General features: G+C 37.5%; 1 protein-coding gene across 1 annotated transcript in view; it reads right to left on the reverse strand.

Annotated features, from left to right (window-relative positions):
- Positions 1–17459, reverse strand: part of snd1 (staphylococcal nuclease and tudor domain containing 1) — a 179220-nt gene extending 161761 nt beyond the window's left edge. The window contains exons 1-9 of the mRNA XM_081362702.1: positions 17111–17459; positions 14005–14154; positions 11671–11791; positions 11432–11513; positions 5470–5630; positions 3263–3354; positions 2705–2863; positions 1922–2028; positions 1486–1576 (exon numbers count right to left, since the gene is read on the reverse strand). Coding sequence (XP_081218828.1) covers positions 1486–1576; positions 1922–2028; positions 2705–2863; positions 3263–3354; positions 5470–5630; positions 11432–11513; positions 11671–11791; positions 14005–14154; positions 17111–17188 — 1041 coding nt within the window. The 5' untranslated portion in view covers positions 17189–17459. The remainder of the gene's footprint in view (positions 1–1485; positions 1577–1921; positions 2029–2704; positions 2864–3262; positions 3355–5469; positions 5631–11431; positions 11514–11670; positions 11792–14004; positions 14155–17110) is intronic.
- Positions 17460–20961: the final 3502 nt, after the last annotated feature.

The raw sequence follows: 20961 nt of genomic DNA on the forward strand, positions 1-20961 counted from the left end.
CCGAGGGCTGATTTTAGATCAACAGGTTTCAGTGACCTTCAGCGAGAAGAACTTTTGAAGTTCAGAACTGCACATCATCTATATAAGAAATTAGTAGTGTAACAATAAAATTAGATTTGTTCAGATTTCTAATCGTTCGTTTTGTGGATCAATGGCAAGAACAGGTAAAGAAATATAGGTTAAAACATGTGCCAAGTTCTTAGAATTGTACTCTTTGTATTCTTAAATAATAAGTTTGTGACTCAAATATCATATGTAGCCATAAAGTATTACTTTTCTTATAACCTGAATACATGTGAATGTACATATCTTAAGTTTCTTTTTTTAAGTTTTGAATTTATTTTAATTGAATTTTTTACAACTAGAACTAACCTTGCCTTGTAAAAAAAAAAAAAAACGTCAATTGATTTGATATTTTAATAAACGTATTGACCTTCACACACAGTCATGAGGATCTGCAGGGCTCCTCTCTGAGATCACTTCCTGTTCTATAAGAATTTTCTGAACATATCTGCATGTTGGTTGCTCCACATGACTTTGATTTGTTTTCAATTACTCATATTTTGAAGGGATAGTTCACCCAAAAACAAAAATTCTGACATCATTTACTCCCCCTCATGTTGTTTCAAACACGCAAGACTTTCGTTCATCTTTGGAACACAAGTAAAGATATTTTTTATAAAAATCTGAGCCAGTTTTTTGCTCTCCATTGACAGCTACACAACTATTTTTTCCATTTTTTTTTTTCATATTTCATTTAAAGATTTTCACATTTTTACAGAACAACCCCCCCACCCCATGCCAGCAAATAAGTAACAAGTAAAATAAAAAATAAAAAAAATAATGATAAATGCCTATATATACATATGTATAAGTGCATATACACACAGAAACATACAATATCCGTACATATATACATATACACATTGCAAACCTCTACACACAACTACCACTTTGACGCTTCAAAAAGTTCATAATGAGATTGCAAAACTAATCCATATGAATTGAGCGGTTTAGTCCAGATTTTCTGAAGAGACTCGATAACTTTATGAAGCAGTGTCAAATTGTCAGTTGCGTAGCTGTCAATGGAGGGACAGATCTCGATCAGATTTCATTAAAAAGATCTTCATTAGTGTTCCGAAGATGACCAGAAGTCTTATGGGTTTGGAATGAAATGAGGGCGAGTAATTAATGACAGAATTTTCATTTTTGGGTGAACTAACCCTTTAATGTAGCAATGTAACAAAGTAGAAACAGAAAACGTCGTCCATATTGTGGCTTACATCCAAGTGTAAGGGATGGATCGAAAAAGAAAAACGTAGGGCTTTCAATGAGCTTTTTGTTGTTTTGTTGATTTAATAAATCTGGACAAAAAAAATTGCATTGTGTCATTGGTTCTTGTATAACGAGTCTGTGTTTGTCGCTATTGAGGTTGCGCAGATTGAAACCGAAATACTTTCAAACTAAGTGAGAACAAAAACTTACCTTTGCTACAAACTGCCTGTCCTTCTGGTCCAGATTGGCTGTGGGAGCAACATAGTCTTTCCAGATTCTTACTTTACGCTCTTTCGCTGAACTGCAGGGTTTTAGAGAGAGAGAAATAAGCCATTTTACCAAAATGAAGCACTGCATAAAGGACATCCGTGTGCACTTAATTGGAATAAAGACACAACCTTGTATGTTCATATCATATTTCATTGCGATTGTGTCTAACGCTTCAGTGAACTAGCAGGTGGGCATAAGGGCAGGTGTTCTTGAACAGCTGTGTGATAAGTTGCCACATTTGCTAAACTATTCTGCTGAAACATGAAGTAAGAGCAGCCTGAGACAGTCTAAAGCACTGTCTGATCCAGCAGCTGAAATGTCAGGCGTATTTGAAATGTATAGCGAACTAGGGCAGACAACTGTCCGACTCACTGACCGTTCTGCTGCTCTGAGTTTCTCAGCACCCTGGGTATACACAGCCATTGACCAGTCCACGCAACGTGCAAAGCCTTCCTTCAACAGCAACTCTGTGATGTTCCCATTCTGTAACGACCACACACAAACACAGGATTTCAGGATTTTATTATTCGCACTAGGGATGCCAAAAGTACCAGTATCTCACCTATTTTTCAAAAGTTTACTTGAATGCCTTATATTGTTGTTAGATAGCCTATCTCATGCATTGTTTACTTTATTTTGTTCTTTGCTTGTAATGATTCTATGTTTTTAATGTTCTAACTGACTTGTCTTGAACAATTGCTTAAGAACTTGAACCAATGTTTACTTAGTATTTACTTAATTTTAATTGGTATTACTTATGCTGCTGTATCAAAATTGGTATGCATCATTTCCCTTAATTACTTAGTTTTATCATTGCGGTTTGTGTGTGGAATGTTAAAAACTGTATGCTGGTTGAAAACCTTAAAATATTGATAATGATGCATTTATATCAGGTATTGTTCTGAAAGCAAAAAGCAACAGACTGAAGCCTAACATGTACTCAAATGCAAAAAAAAAAAACCAAAAAAACACAATAACACAACCTCTCTCTCTGCATTGCGTACATGGTTTTCCAACCTGCACTAAGATGTTCATCTCACACACTTTAAGATTTTGGATCTAGCATAAATATGAACGCCCAAAAATGTTTATGCTTGGGTTCAACTGAAGTTATTAAAGATCAATCAGTAAGCTGGTCTTGAATGACGTGGCTTCATACCGGATGCAGGATGGTACCCAGAATGACCTGGTTGGGGCAGGACTCCAAAATGATCTGCACATCTCTCTGAAGAAGTCGTGACTCTGTGAAGAACTTTGCCTCTGCTGCAAAGGGCTCGGGGATCTCGCTGCCATCTGCCTCCCGTTTAAACGTAGGGCACTGGAGACACAGATTTTTCATATGCATTACAGAAAATATACATAGTCTGAATCTATTGGGACATACTAAAAAACAAACCTCGGAAAACAATATACAAACATACTTAATGAAGGAAAACCCTTTCTTGAGGGTTAAAACCCTTAATTTAACACAACTTTAGAGTTCCTTTTTTCATGATTAGTGAGATTCAGCAGTAAGATGTTCAACTGAATTCATGGAACAGGTCTGGTCAAAGAAAACCTAGAGGGAATCTCTCAGGGCTAACCATCAAGAGATATATAGAGAAGAACTAATGAGAAAATCATGAAAGCATGAGATATATTGGGTCTCAGGGGTTCTGCCTAAAGAAATTGGTTCTCTCTTATTCATAGAGTTACATATAGAAGGACTGAAACTCACCTTGACTCCAGACAGCATGACTGTCACCAGATAGTGGTCGGGCAGAAGTAGCGCTCGAACCATGCAGCCATCACGCACATGTTCAATAATGGCTGTGCGTATAAGAAAAAGGTAGAAAGTAAGTTAGTGAAGGACAAAACTTTAAATCTCCCATTTTTCCGCTGCTTTTATGCACAAAATGAAAACTACAGAACAGTCAGTAATACATTTTGAATCTCTTATGTTTACCAAGGCTGCATTTATTTGATTAAAAAAAGTTATATTGGGATATGTTACAATTTAAAATAACTTCACATGATATGGCATGACATGGTTTTCACAATAACTGTCACATGACCCTCCAGAAATCATTCTACTATTGCACATTATACATTGAAAACATACATACATACATATATACATATATACATATATATATATATATATACATATATACATATATATATATATATACATATATACATATATACATATATACATATATACATATATACATATGCATATGCATATATATATATATATATAACCATTTTTGCTGACACCGTGGTACATTTTATCAGGATTTTTTTGAAAAATAGAAAGTTCAGGTAACATTTGTAATATTTACATTTACATTTATTTGTAAGTCCTTTTGATCAATTTAGAATAAAAGTAGGCTAAACATTTGAAAAAGAACACCATTATGAACTATTCTAATAGTTAAAACCAAGACAATTCAGCATGTTAATGATTTGATTGTTGATTCTAATTTTGTTTTGCCTATTCAAATTGCCAGCCCACTTCACAAAGTTCATGTGATGTCACGGCATGTGGGAAGCTGACAGTATGTAAACAGGCCTCTCTAGTTCTGCATGGTGCCTTGACTTGAAGAGAACAAATTGGCATGTTTAAAACTCACTTGGCATTACTGCATAGCGAGGGCCGTGAAATAATTCACTAAGAAGGTGGATCACAGTCACGCTGGAATGGGTCATGTGGCCAAGGGTGTTTAAATTCATTATTACAAACAACGTCGCAACTTTGACTTCTGATTAGCATCTAATAAGCTTGTTAGCTGCGGGGGGAAATGGTGCACATTTCTATAGCATTTAATGACTCAGTTGTTCATTTGCAGCGAGCTGGCTAGCCCTCTAATGGAGGTTAACTCTCATCAGGGTTAGTATTCAGTTTGAATAGGAGAATTGAGCTGTGTGCAGAGCTGTGAAGAGGGAAAAAAATGGGCATCTGGAGGAATGAGACACTCCAGAGAGCATTATTAGTGTGTTCAATTTGAGCTTTTGTCTGAAAGAAACACTAAACTGTATGCCATAATTCTAAGGTGGGCCTGGTGGAGCTCACCGTGCAAAACTCCCCAAAGTCTTTATGATATAGTGGTCCCCAATGTTGGGGCAAGTTACTTTTAAAAGTAATGCGTTACAAAATTGTGTTACTCCCTAAAAAGGTAACTAATTGCGTTAGTTACTTTTAATGAAAAGTAACGTGTTACATTAATTTTGCATGACTTTTTCTGACCTGGACTGGGCTTGTTTTATAGTAAAAAAAAAAAAAAAATAATAATAATAATAATAATAAAGTAATAATTTCAGCTTTTTCACACCAAAAGTGGAATGCATAAGCAAATGCAATGAAGTAAATGCAAATTCATGTCTGTACAGTAAAGAACGCAGCTCAAAGAAACCTTTCAGCTGGACTACAATTTTTGGATTGAGCAGACACAGGAAAAAGTTTAACACTCTTTCTTAAGCAATAAAAACAAATGAAGTTTAACTAAAGCCATTTTTGCTTATTCATATGGTTGAATTGGATCATCAAAAGTCAGCAGAAAAGACACTGGTTAATAAAGTGAGATTAAATGCAAAAAGTATGTTTGTGTTATTTAACATTAAATTGCAGGTTTTCATAATATTCTGAATATGCATTTCACAGTTTTTATTAGTTTTGAAGAATACTGAATCTGTTTTTGTGCAAGTGAGATGAGTAAATGCATTGCTCACAATTAATCTAGAACTACAATATCCATCATGTTTACACAGTGCACACAACACTTCTGCACTTTATTAGTTTATGTTTATACAAGTTCATTAGTTTATTAGTAAATCTGCATTTATGAATATGAAATAGGAACTTGAATACTTGTGATGTTTGCCCCAGCATTTATGTGTACTGGCCTTCAAGAGCAAAATATGTGATCCACAAACCAAGCTTACCATTGACTGGTTTCTGGTGGAGGGAGTCTACAAAGTTGCGAGGGTTCTCGATGGTATACTTCAAATCTCGAACGGTGTGTGAGCCTCCACCCTCAGACCACAGTCCCTTTTTACTAGACTTGGCTTGGTCCTCCAAATCACACAGTCTTGCCTGCTCAGGACTGAAACATACAGAAGTGCACAAAGTCCAGTATATATCAAATTACAGACCACAGAGTTTACCACTAGAGTTTGGAGAACTAAAAATAAGACAAGATCGTTTTAGTCTGCCTTTCTTTTCCCTTGGGACTTCAATGCTCTGAGCAACAGATATAGAGGTCTTTCACAGAGAGCAACACCTTTCTGAGACCTTGATAAGCTCTTCAATTGGGTTTGTTCATTATCAAAAGCCAACACATGTTTCAATTAATTCCTCTGTTGTTCTAAAAGCCGTCATTATCTTTAAGAGGAATTAAACAGTCTGACCATGGCAGACACTCGTCAGTTTTTTTAATAAGGCTCTGTCAATGCAAGTAGTGCTGGCCTTAATAATGAACAGACTTAAAGAGGCAAGACAGAAAGACAGACAGAAAGAACGAGAGAGGGATGAATCAGAATCTATGATGAAACCTGTTTTTTTTTTTTTTACTGGAGAAAAAATGTGGGTGGTGAAAGTCAATTAATTAAAGACCCAGTTTGACCAGAGGCCCTGTCAATTATGTATCAGCTCCTGCTTTAATGTATTAGCTCAGACAGCAAACAAATTATGAAATCAAATGATGAATTACAGGAGTTTTGATGGCAAGATCGCAGAGATTGAATAATAAAACACATTCAATGATAATTTAATCTTCAATATTCATATCTTACTGAAACTAGATGAAGAGACAAGATTCAAAGTGCCTTTTAGATATACCAGATCTACTGAAGAGCATGCTTGCTGAATTTGTAATAGGCACTTCTCTATAGTGATATTATTTTAATGCATGTGAGATTTGAAACTTGCTGAAAAATCACCTACACTTAATACAGGACAGGACATGGATAAGAAATGCAGTCTCTGCATACCTTTGTCACTAATTTTAAACTATTAAACTAACTTAATTGAAGTTACTAAGCTAAAGTTACTGCCGGAGGACTAATCATAATACAATTGGACAATTGTTTTTATTGTTCCTGCATATATATTATGTTTAATCTCCAATCGTATCTACGATATAATGCTTTCCGATCATTACACTCAAACCCAGAGGATATGATGCATTTACTTTTTGAAAATGGCTATTTTCGAATAAATCGACTGTGGGCTGGAAATATTCCTTTGTTTGAACAACTTACATTTTTTTCCTAATACTTGATAGATTCAGAAACTGAAGTAAGTGTATGAAAGCAATGTTAAGTTAAATGGTAAGTCTGGACTCGCAATTAATATTTTATGGGATGTATAAACTTTCAAATGATCATTAATGTAATGTTGGTTGCATTCTATTTTTGCATTTCTTTAATAAAAAGGTGGTCAGACTGTGCAGTATTGCACAGGTAACGGACGTAGGCCAGTAAGAACTGTGGTCTTTAGCGTCCTTGTTAGCGCACCCACCTCCCATGTCAGAGACCCCGGTTCGAATCCCACTCGGAGCAGGTCAAGTAGGACCAGTCACATTTGGTGCCGTGACCCGGATAAGAGTGAGGTTTAGGGGTGTATTGGACGTAGGCCTAGAGTGCGTTTCCCAGCCAATAACAACTCGCTGCTTAGCTACCAAAGTATGATAGCCTGACTACGTCAGACTTCCTACTTCCGCTCAATTTCATTTCGCTTCTGTAGTCAGTCTGAGATAGCAGCTTATCTTTCAGTTTTCCATCGGCCTTCGGACGGCCGGGCCAATCAACGAACAGAGGGCGGGCTGAGAGCCGTGACGTAGACGCTGATTGTACCGTGGATGCGTAGATTTACTTCACATAATCTGCAAAAGTCATTAACAGCCATGTTCACTCCGGTATTTCGCTCGATGGTTTTGTTTTCGCATCATACATGTGTTTACAGTGGAAGTTAGATGCGGCTAAGCATGCCCATAACACACGCCATAACCAAACGTCATGTGATTGGCTTACAGGTAACCAATGATTTTTAACTTCAGACAAGCGCCCCCCCCCCCCTGAAGTAGCAGAGTTTGGTATTACCAGGCTAAAAGTATGATGCATCATTGAAGAAATCAACTACTGTAGTCAACATCTGAAGTGGATCAAAACATTTCATAGAAGTTATACATGAATTTTGAACAATACTCGTTCTTGTCTTAGGAACTTTGATGAACTTTTTGGTCCCACTTTATATTAAAGGAGTCATGACCTGCAATTTTCACTTTTCCACAAGAATCAATGTATGTTATGATTGCCTAACGATTATACACTGGCCGGGAAGCCGATATTTAAAAGTGAAGCGTTCGTTTACCCCAGGGTTCATAAACCAGCGCGCGTGCACGCGCACTCAAATACGAGATTTTGATTTCAGCCCCGACTTGACGTCATGACGGGGCAGGATATACCATATATGGACACCGCAGACCTGCCACAGGAAGTGCGCCCTGGCGCCCCTCCTCCCCTCATATTCAGTCGCGAAAGATGCAGAAACGTAGTGCACACTGAGTTGCTCTGTTGTTGACTGCCAGAATCAACATGTAAATGTGTTTTCTCTCCCAAGAACGGACCAAGCTGTCAGGGACCAGTGGATTAAATTCATTTTTAATGACGCGGTTCCTACAACCCTTCCCACTGGCTTAACGTTATGTGTCTGTGCTAACTAAACATTTTACGCCGGAATCCTTCACAAATTTGAGGCAATATCAGGCGAAGTTGGCATCGAAGCTCGGGAAAAAGGGGCCATTTTCAACAATCAGACACTTGCCTGCAATTGAAACAGTAAGAATGTGTTTTTATTGCTCTACTCTGTGTAACAAACAGCAGCTAACTGCTAATGCGGCTATTGTATGCTAGCGGGAGTATTAGCTTCGAGGTAAACATGGGGAATGGCTGCTAACGTTACTTTGCAAACAACAAATGACTGAGATCATCATGAATTCGGCTATTGTATATTGATTGCCTAACGCTTATATATGAGGCGCCGTCTAGTTTGTGTGTGTGTGTGCTCGCGTCTCATATTAGCAAAGAGTATAGTATGTGCGCGAGTTTGTGTGTGTGTGCTCGCGTCTCAAATGAGTATGTGCGTGGAGAGTTCATATACATGTATGTGTGACTACTTAGTATGTATGCTAGCGTGTTTCATATATGTGTGCGTGAATGAAGTTTGATTTAAGCCCTAAACGGCGCCTCATACTTCGGGTCGGGTCGGGTTCATTCATAATTTGCGCCATGATGTCATTTTGTAATGATATGCTAAAGCGTCACCTGCGGTGTCAACCCCCTCCTTCCTGCCACCAATCAACGCGCCCCTCATTTGCATTATTAAAATGACTGTCCACGACAGCCAAAATATCGCATCAGATCTCGCGAGACAATAATGGCTTCAGAAATAAGGGTCTGAGGAGCTCTGTGTTTATTTTTTTTCCACTTTTCTTTTTTAGAAGGGCCTGAAAGACTATAATACAGCAGTAGGTATCCAAGGTAATACTAGGTCATGACTCCTTTAAGTGGCGTTAAGTACTATGTACTTACATAAAAAAATAAGTACAATGTATTGTAAAACACTTTTGCTGCTATTGAGGTGTGATACGGGTATGGTTAGGGACAGGTGTGGTGGATTGGGTAGGTTTAAGGTGTAAGGGAAGGGTCAACTGTGTAATTACAAATGTAATTACATAAATTAATTACAGCTGTAATTACATGCAGGAATTTTTAAACTGTAAGTACAATGTAAAAACATGTAGTTACACAATAAGTACATTGTATCAAATTATTAATTTCAATGTAAGTACATAGTACTTAAAGCCACTTAATATAAAGTGGGACCAACTTTTTTGATCCACTTCAAATGTTGACTACTGTAGTTAGTCACGACTGTTTCTCGAAACCACGTTGTCGCAAATATGTCGTTCAACCATGTTGGTTAATAATGTCACACAGGTGATGGAGTAATAACTTCTTTTAATGAATCTATTTGAGATTGAATTAAAGCTAGATTTTTTGCTATAACTTACAGATATGGCATCTAAGGACTAATTCTCATTTTGCTTTATTTCCAGATTCAATCATAGGCTCATTCTTACGTACTAGAGCCCGAACGCACATGCACACTCTTCAAAAACAGTGCTTTAAATCTCTTGACAAACTAAAAGACAAATGACATTTGTATATTTTCAAAATAAAAGCTATAGATTGTACTAAAAGTCAGCTTGCTTATTTTTGTTTAAGATAAGTATTAAGTCCACATGTCTTGCAAACATGAAACTATGTTTCTAACCACAGGTTTGCAAATGTGCAAATGTTCGTTGGAACTATGGTTTTGGGAAACACAGACTCATTGAACTATTCTGATAACGGCAAGGTAAGAGCTGTGTGTGTAAACCTCACTCAAGAGGCATTAGCGTCCTTGTTAGCGCGGCTGCCTCCCACGCCGAATTCGAATCCTGCTTGGAGTGGGTCAAGTAGGACCGGTTACACATGGCTTACTGGCTTGCACGCTCCACCTTTAAATCATGAAATATGCGTAGGAATAACACCACAGTCTTTATTTCATCATACATACTTGGTAAGTACCAACAATTCTGAATGTCTTTTAAATATCAAAAGACAAATACCTGGAAAATTTTGCAAATAATTGATCTGTTCTTTATCTAATATGTTAGAATAGTCAACCCAGTTCCTTTCAAACTCTATTTAGCTTCCAGGCAGACTGATAAAGACCTGTAAACCCCATCTCCAGGAAGTTGCGTTGCAGCCAGGCAATTTCATTGGACCTGGTGAAAACATTTCAATTTTTATGTGCAAATGGTTACAACACAGACTGTCCGCGGCCCATGGGAGTCTAGGATACTGCCACGTCTAATGGACACAAACACAAAGCTCACAAGATTCAAACCAGACATCTGGGTTCGTCTTCCAGCCTTTTCTGATATGCAAAACGACAATCCACAGGACAGATGTTAATACCCAACTCTTATTTAAAACTCACTCATGTGGTAACAGGAAAGCCCGGCAGAGCAAATGTCAAAGAAAAGTCGCCTTCTGCCTACTAAATGACAAGATCAAAGCTCCAATTATCTAAGCCTTCATAAATTTTAACTACGAGAAATAAGAGGCTGCCAAATCTCCACAGCCATCTTGAGCGGTCTTTGTCTTGTAAAGTTTTATTTTCTTTAATCTTTTTAAAAGTGTGTCAGAAGGAGAGGAGTGGGCATCCATCCCAGCTCAGCTGTGCCTAATCGAGAGCTGGTGGGCAGAGCGCGGCCCAGGTTTAAACACGACTCCTTTTGAGATTATGATAGCCGATCCAGAGGGCTGTGATGGGCCACAGCAGGCCTGGCTAATGAGAAGGATTTTCAGGGGCTGTGGTGAGACCAGCGGGGCTAACACCACTGTCTCCTGCGGGGAAAATGAGGCTAAAGCAAACCGATTCCACTGGCAATTGTTCAGGGCCATTTCACAGAGTGGCCTGCATACGCATCATTAAGTCCCAAAAGCTTAGGACAATATTACATCGCTGCTAGCCAGAGGGAGAAGGGCACACAGAAGAGACGTGTAAAGAGCAGATGTGACTAGAAGAGGGAGTGAGAAATCAAATGGAGAAATATCAAAAGCAATAAGGTTTAATAAATCAAGAGAGTGTCTAATGTAACTTCATTAAAGGTAAACACTGCCCCCTGCAGGACAAATAATGTGTTTTTACAATAAAACCACTGTGACAACAAAAATGATCTCAGCCAAAGGGGAAAACATAGCAGGCATTGTGGAGGCTTTGACAATAGGTGCAAGAACCGTACTGACACTAGTTGTTTGACGCTTTGGGAAAGAAAATACGTAGGTTTCTTACTTGTTTCCTCTGATGCCTTCTCTGCGAACTGCTGCAAGACCCTCGGCCACCAGGGACTCTGCGATATTTTCTCCTGATGTGTCTTTGGAGAGATCAAACCCAGAAGAGATGTGTTACTATAACAACACTAAAGTCAACACATCAGCCCAATTCAAGTACACCAAACGCTCTCATAATTTAGTAAAACATGACCCAGAACGCGCTTCAGATCAGCACATGTGAACAAGCACACGACTCACCTTTTCCCAGGTACACCATGCCGTATTCTCTGCCTTGAGGTGTTTTATTCTCGACGGTGAAGCAGACTTCTTTGCCGATTACCTTTTTACGCATGAACTCTCGTGCCTGGAAAGCCCATGGCTGCAAAGAACACACAAAGCTATTTACAGCCATTCAGCACTGGAGGATGTGCATTAGCAACTAAAGAGTCACTATTCACTCTAGCGGGAATGAAAATGTTTTAACAAAACCGTATAAATGACCTTTTTCTTTATATATATATATATATATATATGAGGTGTAGAATTAAAGGATTAAAAACACCTTGGACTTACTAAGGAAAAATGTCACAAGATACCATGAACTACAGCGATTTTATGCCCAACACAATTAATTGGCTTATATATGCATTTAATACATTGGTTGGAAATACCAAGTGACAAATACCAAGCAAACAAACAAACACTCGTCTGATGCGCATTCTTAGTATGACAATCTGCACACACCCTTTTGTTTAAAAGTCTGGGGTCTGTGAGACTCATGAATGTTGCATTTATTTGCTCAAATTCAGTAAAAACTGAATATTTTTACATTTTAAAATAACTGTCTTCTATTTTAATGCATGTTAGAATGTGCTTTATTCCTGTGCTGGCAAAGCTGAATTAAGGGGCACCCTCACTTGATACTGTAATATCATTTCGGCAAAACAGATTGGCCGAAAGCTTTAGAGAACGCCGAATGTTTCTATTTACAACGTGTGTTTTCAGTAGTGAAAAATGTAGCCAATCACAGACATGTTTGTTGATCTCTTGAATGCAATGGCCAATCAGAGATGTTTGATGATTTAGTCAGAATTCACTCACTGCTCAAGACGCCAGAGTTTTTGTTCGCAAATCCTCTCATTATAGCAAATAAAGTGTAGAAACGATGCAAGTAAGAGATTCATTGTAAAGTGCAGTCAGCTTCATTTATTTTAACGGAACTTCCTGAGATTGTGATGAACTGAGATGAGGGACAGGTTTTAAATGATTATAAAGGAAGCTGTCATTGTGTGCTTTTGAGGCTTTTTATAATACGTTGAATAAAACTTTAGCTTTTCACGCAGTAAAGAGGACCGACGGCCAATTACATGCTGCAAAATTTCGGAAGTGACATCTACATTTAAATATAGAATTTAATCTTGAAATTGCTATGATTGATATAGTGATAATAGACAAAAATATGGCATGTCAAAAGAGATATGCATTAAGCAGACTAATAGATTAATAGAAAAATTATATTTCAATTATTTGTATAAGTAATGATTGTAAAGCCTGGAACACACCAAGCCGACGGTCGGCCGTCGGGCAGTTTTTGTGTGTCGGCCGACTAAAGTTTCCTCAGTGTGTTCCGCACCGTCGGCTGAAATTGGTCCTCGTCGGCTTTTTTTCGGCCGATTCGACATGTTGAATCGGCGTCGGGCCGTCGGTGAAAGAGGGAACTCTGATTGGCTGTTCAACTTAGTGAACGAGTCAGTGCACGAGAATAATAGCAAAACAGCGAGCAAAGTCAAAACGGTACAGATAGAAGGCTGTTCTAAAGTTACGTCATCTTACCTGAGTGTTCCTTGGCGAATATTTCAATATTAACACGAGCGGAGTGGAATAAAGAAAGTGTTTAGAAGGACTGATATTCAAAACGATAAGTACGCACTGCTTTGTTGACGGTTTGTGTATCTGCAGCCGCCAGCGCCGGTTTCCCTTTCTGAATGACGAATATAGACGAATATATCTGCAGAAATAGACAGTTGTCTCATTTACACGCAGGCGCAGAACACGCTTTCTAGCTGACAGTCGGCTGTAGTTCTCTCGGTGTGTTCAAGTGCAGCTTTTTACCCCGACGCGAGGAGACAACACAGTCGGCTTTCATCAGCGCTAGTTCGTCGGCATCGGCATGGCTAGGTAATCTTAAGTAATCTAAACACGTGTATTAAATAAATTCCTAAATGCAGATCAAAAAAGTAATGTGACTTTGCCTCAAATAATTCTCAAACTATTGAGATATTATTTGGACATAAACAAATAATTTCCCACAACGCTGTGATTGTTTGTTTTGTTTGTTTTGGTGCTCTTGAACAATGTATGGAAAGGTTGTTTTATTTTTTTTTTAATATTCAGAGTTTTCACAAAGTTTTTATTTTGTGTAGAAACATAGCTAATACATTAGCATACTGGGGGAAAAATTATTTGGTTTACTTTATATACAAAACTTCACTATGAGAAGAACAAAAATAAGAAAATGACTATGAATCAACACGTTAAAAGTAAAAAACCCAACGGCCAGACAGAGCAGCTCAGTGCAGGGCTGATGTTTACCTCATCCGGTGTGTCCTTGGTGTCTGGTTGGGCCTGAACTGCGCGACGGGCCAGAGCTCCGGCTCGGATGTTACTCAGGTTGATCTGCCGTTCTGGAGGTGGTCCACCTCGTGGCTGACCCCTTACAATGACAGCACAACCAGACAAGACCTGCGAGGAAACAAATCAATGTGAGCGCACATATGTTTCATAAATAGTTTATCATTCCAGACATGTCAATGATGATGAGAGTTGTAATTGTGCATTGGCAGTGCATGATACAAACAATCAATCCGCAAGTCAAACACTGAACACCTGAGGGATCTGATCATGATTCCTTTAGGGCCTGCTTGTTTGTGTTTGGCCAACAGTTGAACAACCATTACACCCACAATACAAAGATAAAATCATTAAAACAATCACCACTGTGATAATCACAACATGACGTCTCAGCTTTAGCAGCAGCTAAACAAATACTTCAAACAAATGAGACCAACGATCACTTGTGTATTCACGTTAGCATTTGAATCAGCGCTTGATCTCTGATCTGTTTGAGGTATTTACAGCACTGATGTTTACAAGCCTCGTCATGCTTACTTTATGCTGAAACAGTTGTTACAGATATCTGACAGTTGCTTATCCAATCAGTTATTAGATCACTGGCGTTCCTCCAAACTCCTGAGACACATCTGCACCATTACGAAATGATTACATTAATTGACTAAAGATTACATTGATTCGGTCTCAATCTTTGATCCTCAAACACCCAATAGAGATATCATACTATGTCCCATTTGAGAATATCTATTTATTTATGATTTAACGCCATATCAGCAGCAATGGCTATATTCATGGCAATCAACATTATTTCAATTTAAAAATTCTGATTATCATGAATTCAAAAATTTTTCTTCAAAAACAAATCAATATACAAAATCTGACATGTATACCAATAGTAATAACAGTAATAATAACATTTACATAGAATCTTTCAATGTAATATTTGTCAGAATTTGAGAATATCTAAGTTATTGTCCTGCTCACATTGATTCAAACTCAAAGCCACATGTCACAAACACTGGTTGATATCATCAATGATGATTCTGGGCTTTACTTAAACTTATTAAAACTCTAATAAATCGAAAGTGGAGGCCAAACCGAGAGAGGGTTTTTTCCTCTAGAGAGGCCATGAAAGCAGAGCGCCTGTCTAATTACCGGCTGTATGGGAGTATACACAGGCCTCTGTCACCACAGACAGATTCGGAAAATATCCATGAATTTCCCAAATCCACCACGCTCTGGTTAAACAAGGAGTTGAGCAAGAGTGGGAAGTTCTTTGAAAAGTGTTATTTGATGTTTAGGCTAAAATCAAAGCTACACAAGGCAGGCCGTGACATTTCACTTACAATCATTTATCACGGTAACCATTTCAACCAAGTGCCAGAAATGAACTTTATTAAGGGCCTATATTAGCCCTCTGGAATTGGTTATATTGACGTAAAGCATCCAGCTGTTACAATTGATTCTTAATTTAAATAATAATGAAATGTATCTGTAAAATCAGCATCAAATAGCGATAAATGATGCACGAGACATCAACAACAAAGACATATTTAAATGTTTACATATTTGTTTACAGAAACATGAACCGGTTTTTGCCCCAAATATAGTTTTAATGTAGTAACAATGGTGAAAATTATGGATACCAGATACATTTTGAGGGAGTTTTATCCTCCTAAAGACAGGCTATGATAACAAACGAAAACATTAAAACAAAAAAAGCTAATTTCACGGATAATTAGATTGAATAAAGGCTTTGCCAGTCTAATTTCATGCAGAGTTTCTACTTCTGAGTTACCTCACGTTATCGCCTTGGAAAACCTACGTGTCAGTTTCTCCTATCTGCTACCCCTTCATTGACCAGAGCAGATATAAAAAGTAAACAGTCCAAAACTGCAGCGCCTCGCCTGGTCAAGTCATGAGGAGCTGAATGAGTCTATAACAACACAGAAACACTGTAACACGCGAGCGAAACTCGACGAGAATTTCCTCGAGCGCACGAACACACACGAGATCTCACAAGCAAGACTGACAGAAGAAATCTGAACTTTGACCTTAAGTTCAAATTAAAGTGTAGTAGAATGACATGTAGATCAGTGTTAGTAACACTAATCATAGTGGTGATTCCAGATTTACGACAATTATGACAGTGTTTGATTCGCCAGAGAATAAGCGCTTTTGAACGAATCTTTTAATCGATTCATTCGTTCTCATTCAACTGCATGGACAAGTGAATTCAAAAACTGTTTTTGAGAACTATTGGGAATGTGTAAAAATTACTTTTGACCACAAACAAATAAGTCTCTCACATTATTTTCTATATGTTATAAAACAAATTCAAACCCTGCAGTTGGAGGACGAATGAAAAAAATAATAAAGCTGCTTTGTTGTCATTTGTAAAAAAATACATATATATACTTAAAACTCACTCACGACATCAACGAATCGGTTGAGCAAGTGAATGATTCAATATACTCTCTCGTAACGCATACAACACTCTCGTGGCGCCACCTCCTGGAGGTGCAATCTAGACGAATCCGCAAATGAATCTTTTTGTGAACCGATTCAAAAGTTACGAGTCACTAGCATGAGTCAAAATCCGTTAACTATCAAATGCAACCCACAAATCTAGATTTTGCGTTCAGATAAACTCTAGAACTGTTTAAAAAGCTCAGCTTTGATACAAGACAGCTGTTTAACAAACTATCAAGAGTTTGTTATGAAATGTGTGCCTCTTTGCAAACATTGAGCTGTAGCTGCAAAATATTTAGACTTAGCGACTGGTACATAACAATGTTAGGCTTCGTTTACAACAGCAAATAAAAGCCGTCAAAGGACACTTTGAATGTAACGTTGGCCATCTGGATCACAGCTGAAGACCGCTCAACTTCTGTCAATCTCTGCTGATCATGGAAACAACTTGAAGACTCGCCAAAACTCAAAGAGAACTCGTGGAAAACCAACAGGCTGCATAATACATGCCTGACATGAAAGACCTGAACTTTTAAAGTCTTTGCTATCACCAGACCCCCCTAGACCAACACTTGTGCCCCGTGTGCTCTCCTACCATCTTCACTATTCCCCTCTGCAGCTGCGGGGCTGAAGTTGGGTTGGACTGAACTTGTGCCTGTACTGCAGATGCCATGTCCGCTGAGCTGGATGAGTATTCCGTTAGGGAGGGAAGAAAGAGAGAGGTAAAGGAACCGGGAGAGTCCTATGAGACGCCTCTACTGTGAGCCGAGAAAGGGAAGAAGAGAGACTGAGCACGACTGATCACGCTTTGCTTAACCGGAAGCACAGCGTTGGGATGTACACGTCGAAATGTTGCACTTCCTCGGTCACAGCGTCACACTCGCGCTCTGAATGGGGCGATTTGATTGTGACGTTAGAGACACGAGTGATGACATCCGGTGAGTGGGGAGGTGCGACACGTCAGCACAGATTTAAAAAAACGTGTGCACACTAGCTACACACATTCACAACACACACCAATTTGATATTTATTAATTTGTTTTATTATTATTACTTATTTTATTTACTTTGCTACTATAACTACTTATTTATTTATTTGCTTTTATTTACTTTTTTTTTACTTTGCTATTGTTTCTTTTATTATCTTTATATTGGCGGATATTTTTCATGAGTAAGCATACAGTCACCAACGATAGATATATTACAGGAGATTTAAATAAGAAAGAAAGAAAGAAAGAAAGAAAGAAAGAAAGAAAGAAAGAAAGAAAGAAAGAAAGAAAGAAAGAAAGAAAGAAAGAAAGAAAGAAAGAAACTACTTTATAGAATAAATGGCAATGTAATGAAATTGAATCCTTAATTTATTTTGTATTATTTTTTTCCTTTATTTATTATGGACCTAACTTTGTTTGTTTGTTTGTTTGTTTGTTTGTTTGTTTGTTTGTTTGTTTGTTTGTTTGTTTGTTTGTTTGTTTGTTTGTTTGTTTTGTTTATGCATTTACTTATGCATTTACTTATTTGTATTTATTTATTTGCACACGTATTTATTTTCAATATTTATTGATTTATACAAATACTTTTTGTAAATTGAAATTGTTCAATAAAATCACTGTTATGCACAATATGCGCACTATTAACAACGTAAGAGCCTTAAAACGAAAATTATTTTTTAGGATATCGGTATTAATTTAAAAAGAAAGAGAAACAAATGAATTACTGTCAATCCCTAAATCATGTGAAAACACAAAAATACATAAGATTTGTTCATTGTTAATTTGTTAATTGTGTAATTTAATCTAGGCTACGACCTCCCCGCAAATACCTGCATTTTGGAATTGATTTATAGTGAGTGTAGAATTCAAATTCAAATTCCTGTTGAATAAGCCGTATTGGTGATAGCCTACCGAAACTGAAAGCACTTATAGCCTAGGCTATGATTTTAAGTTCGTTTGTAATTCGACGGGTTTCATAATTGTGCATGCATCATAACTGTGAAAATATGACATACATGTTCTGACATTAATGAAAAGATTTCATATTAATCTCCCTGCTAGACAATAATGCTGCGGAAGTACTTACTGGCCACTAGATGACACCATTTGACAAATATTGCATTGACTCATAACTCATATTACACTTCTCCATTTGTTTAGAATGAAGTGAGACTCTGTTGACATCGACCTCTTTTCTATTGATTAAGTAGGCTAGATCATATTGAACTTCTGTTAGAATAGAAGTAGCTATGCATTGGAATCGTTGTACTGGAACAAATAAAAAATGCGCGTGCTGCCCTGCACCAAAATTATCTTATTATTTGAATTCGGGTAATCTGGGACATGTTTTGCAATTTTGACTTCTGCGATTTATTTCTATATCTAGGCTATCTAACACATTAGATCAACACATTAGACTTTTCTGAAATCTCTAATATGTTTTCTAACCACACCAGAAGACAGAATATAGAGATTATACCCAGAGGAGACATGCCACACCAATTGGTGTTTTTTGGCCAAAAAAATAATAATTCTGCCTGAATTTGATAATACGGGACAGGTCACTTTGTAATCTGGGACACGTGTTAGGCCTAAAAAAAAAAAAGCCTATATTCACCATACTTGATGCATTCCAAACACAATATCACCAATTTTTAAAAAAGCATTATGGAAAAATGACAGGTAGGCTACGGAAATCTCAATAAGAAAATGTATAATATTCATAGAAATTTCATCAATTCATATAGGCCTACACATATATGTTCCAATATCAGGAAAAAATAATTTCTAGCACAGGATTAACAATATACTGTTAATTTATTTAAATTCACTTATAACTTATATGTATAATATTTTAAAATATCAACTAAATGTAAGCAACTATTTGATTAACGGATTATTCATTCGGTTATTAATTTAAATTCTCCATTCAAATTGGGGCTACTCAGGGAACAAACACTCCTTGCGAGAGACTCGGCAAAGTGAGAAAAAATAATAAGTAACCCGCCAAATTGGCCACAGTTGATTATTATCCGCATTTGGCGGGTTGGCGGATGTTAATTCCAAACCCTGATTAGCTTTATATTAGAGTTCTTTTAAAGTATATCAGTGGTCTACCACTAAGTTGTAATGAGATCTAAGATAAGGTGGTGTATAGCTTTGTGGACAGCTATTAAATTACACAGTTGGGGAGGAAATGTAAAAGATTAGATATTTATACCTGAATTTTTGCATTGGCACATAAGTGCACTTTCTCAGTTGTAAGCTACCCATGAGCTTTGGTGCGAACAGTGAAAAAAAATTTAAAAATAAAAAAGAGGTCATGGTTTCCTTGATTTTAAAGCTAGTGTCAAAAAAGTTTTTGTGTTCTCTTCATTTTAAAGATGCATCCGCAGTATTTAAATTGATATTTAAATGGCACAACTGTGGGCCACACGTGTGCGCGTTTGGAGAGCTCCATGTACACATTTACGCGGGTGCCATATCAGACTTTAAGTGCTATAATTCAGAACACAACATGGAAAGATGAATCGTTAGCGTGGCTTTCTTGATTTCTGATGGCACAAGATACGCGAACATATCAAAATCGTATTGATTTAAATGTTCAAATTGAAAACATCCCCAAAGTGCCAGACAGATTTGCGCACAGAGAGGGGTTCGTCCTTTTTTATCTCATTTTTGAAACTTTAACTCATTTAATTATCTATTTTCCTTTAATAAAACGAGTAAAAAAGAACGTAGAGCTCTCTGAAGTAATACATAAATATGTTATTTGTCTTTTCATCTCGTTGGCAAGGAGATGTTGGCGTTCAAACCGGTCGTCGCGTTTATATGTGCATCGTTCAGTCCTGCAGATATTATTATGCTGTAAGGGGTGGTTAATATGTAATTTGCACCATATGGCATTTTAAAATCCAACCTTATTTCCACAATCTTCGATCTGTGTGGATTTACCTAATGATGCCCAATTAGTCATTGAGCAGGACCAAAGATGAGGCTTGTGTGGATACTCTCGCGCTAATATTTGCTCTCCAAATATTTCCTTTGAAACGTTTACAACACATTTTATCTGCTGGCCAGACAAGGGACATCTGGGAGGGTTTTCAACTCTCGATTTTTATAAATAAAACCACAATTGGTTCACATTTGCCCCTCGGACTCTATTTGTTCATGCTTGAAAGAAAATGTAATAAAAGGGGCTCCATGATGGATTTATGATTTATCAAAAGCACTTTACCATATGGCAGTCGTCTTTGGAGCAGGCTTTCAAATGTTTGCTTTAAAAGAACTAAATCTGATTAACATGTAGCTACAGTCGTCGCGTGGAAGGATGAAAGATGCGTCAGTCACGTGACAGCCGGAGAGCCTCCAGTCGTTTGAGAAGCACAGTAGTACAATAGGGCTTGTGGGCACATAAATGAGTATAACATTTCAGAATTATCGTTTGGAAGCTGAC

This window comes from Scardinius erythrophthalmus (assembly GCF_964197995.2).
Source record: "Scardinius erythrophthalmus genome assembly, chromosome: 4".
NCBI lineage: Eukaryota > Metazoa > Chordata > Actinopteri > Cypriniformes > Leuciscidae > Scardinius > Scardinius erythrophthalmus.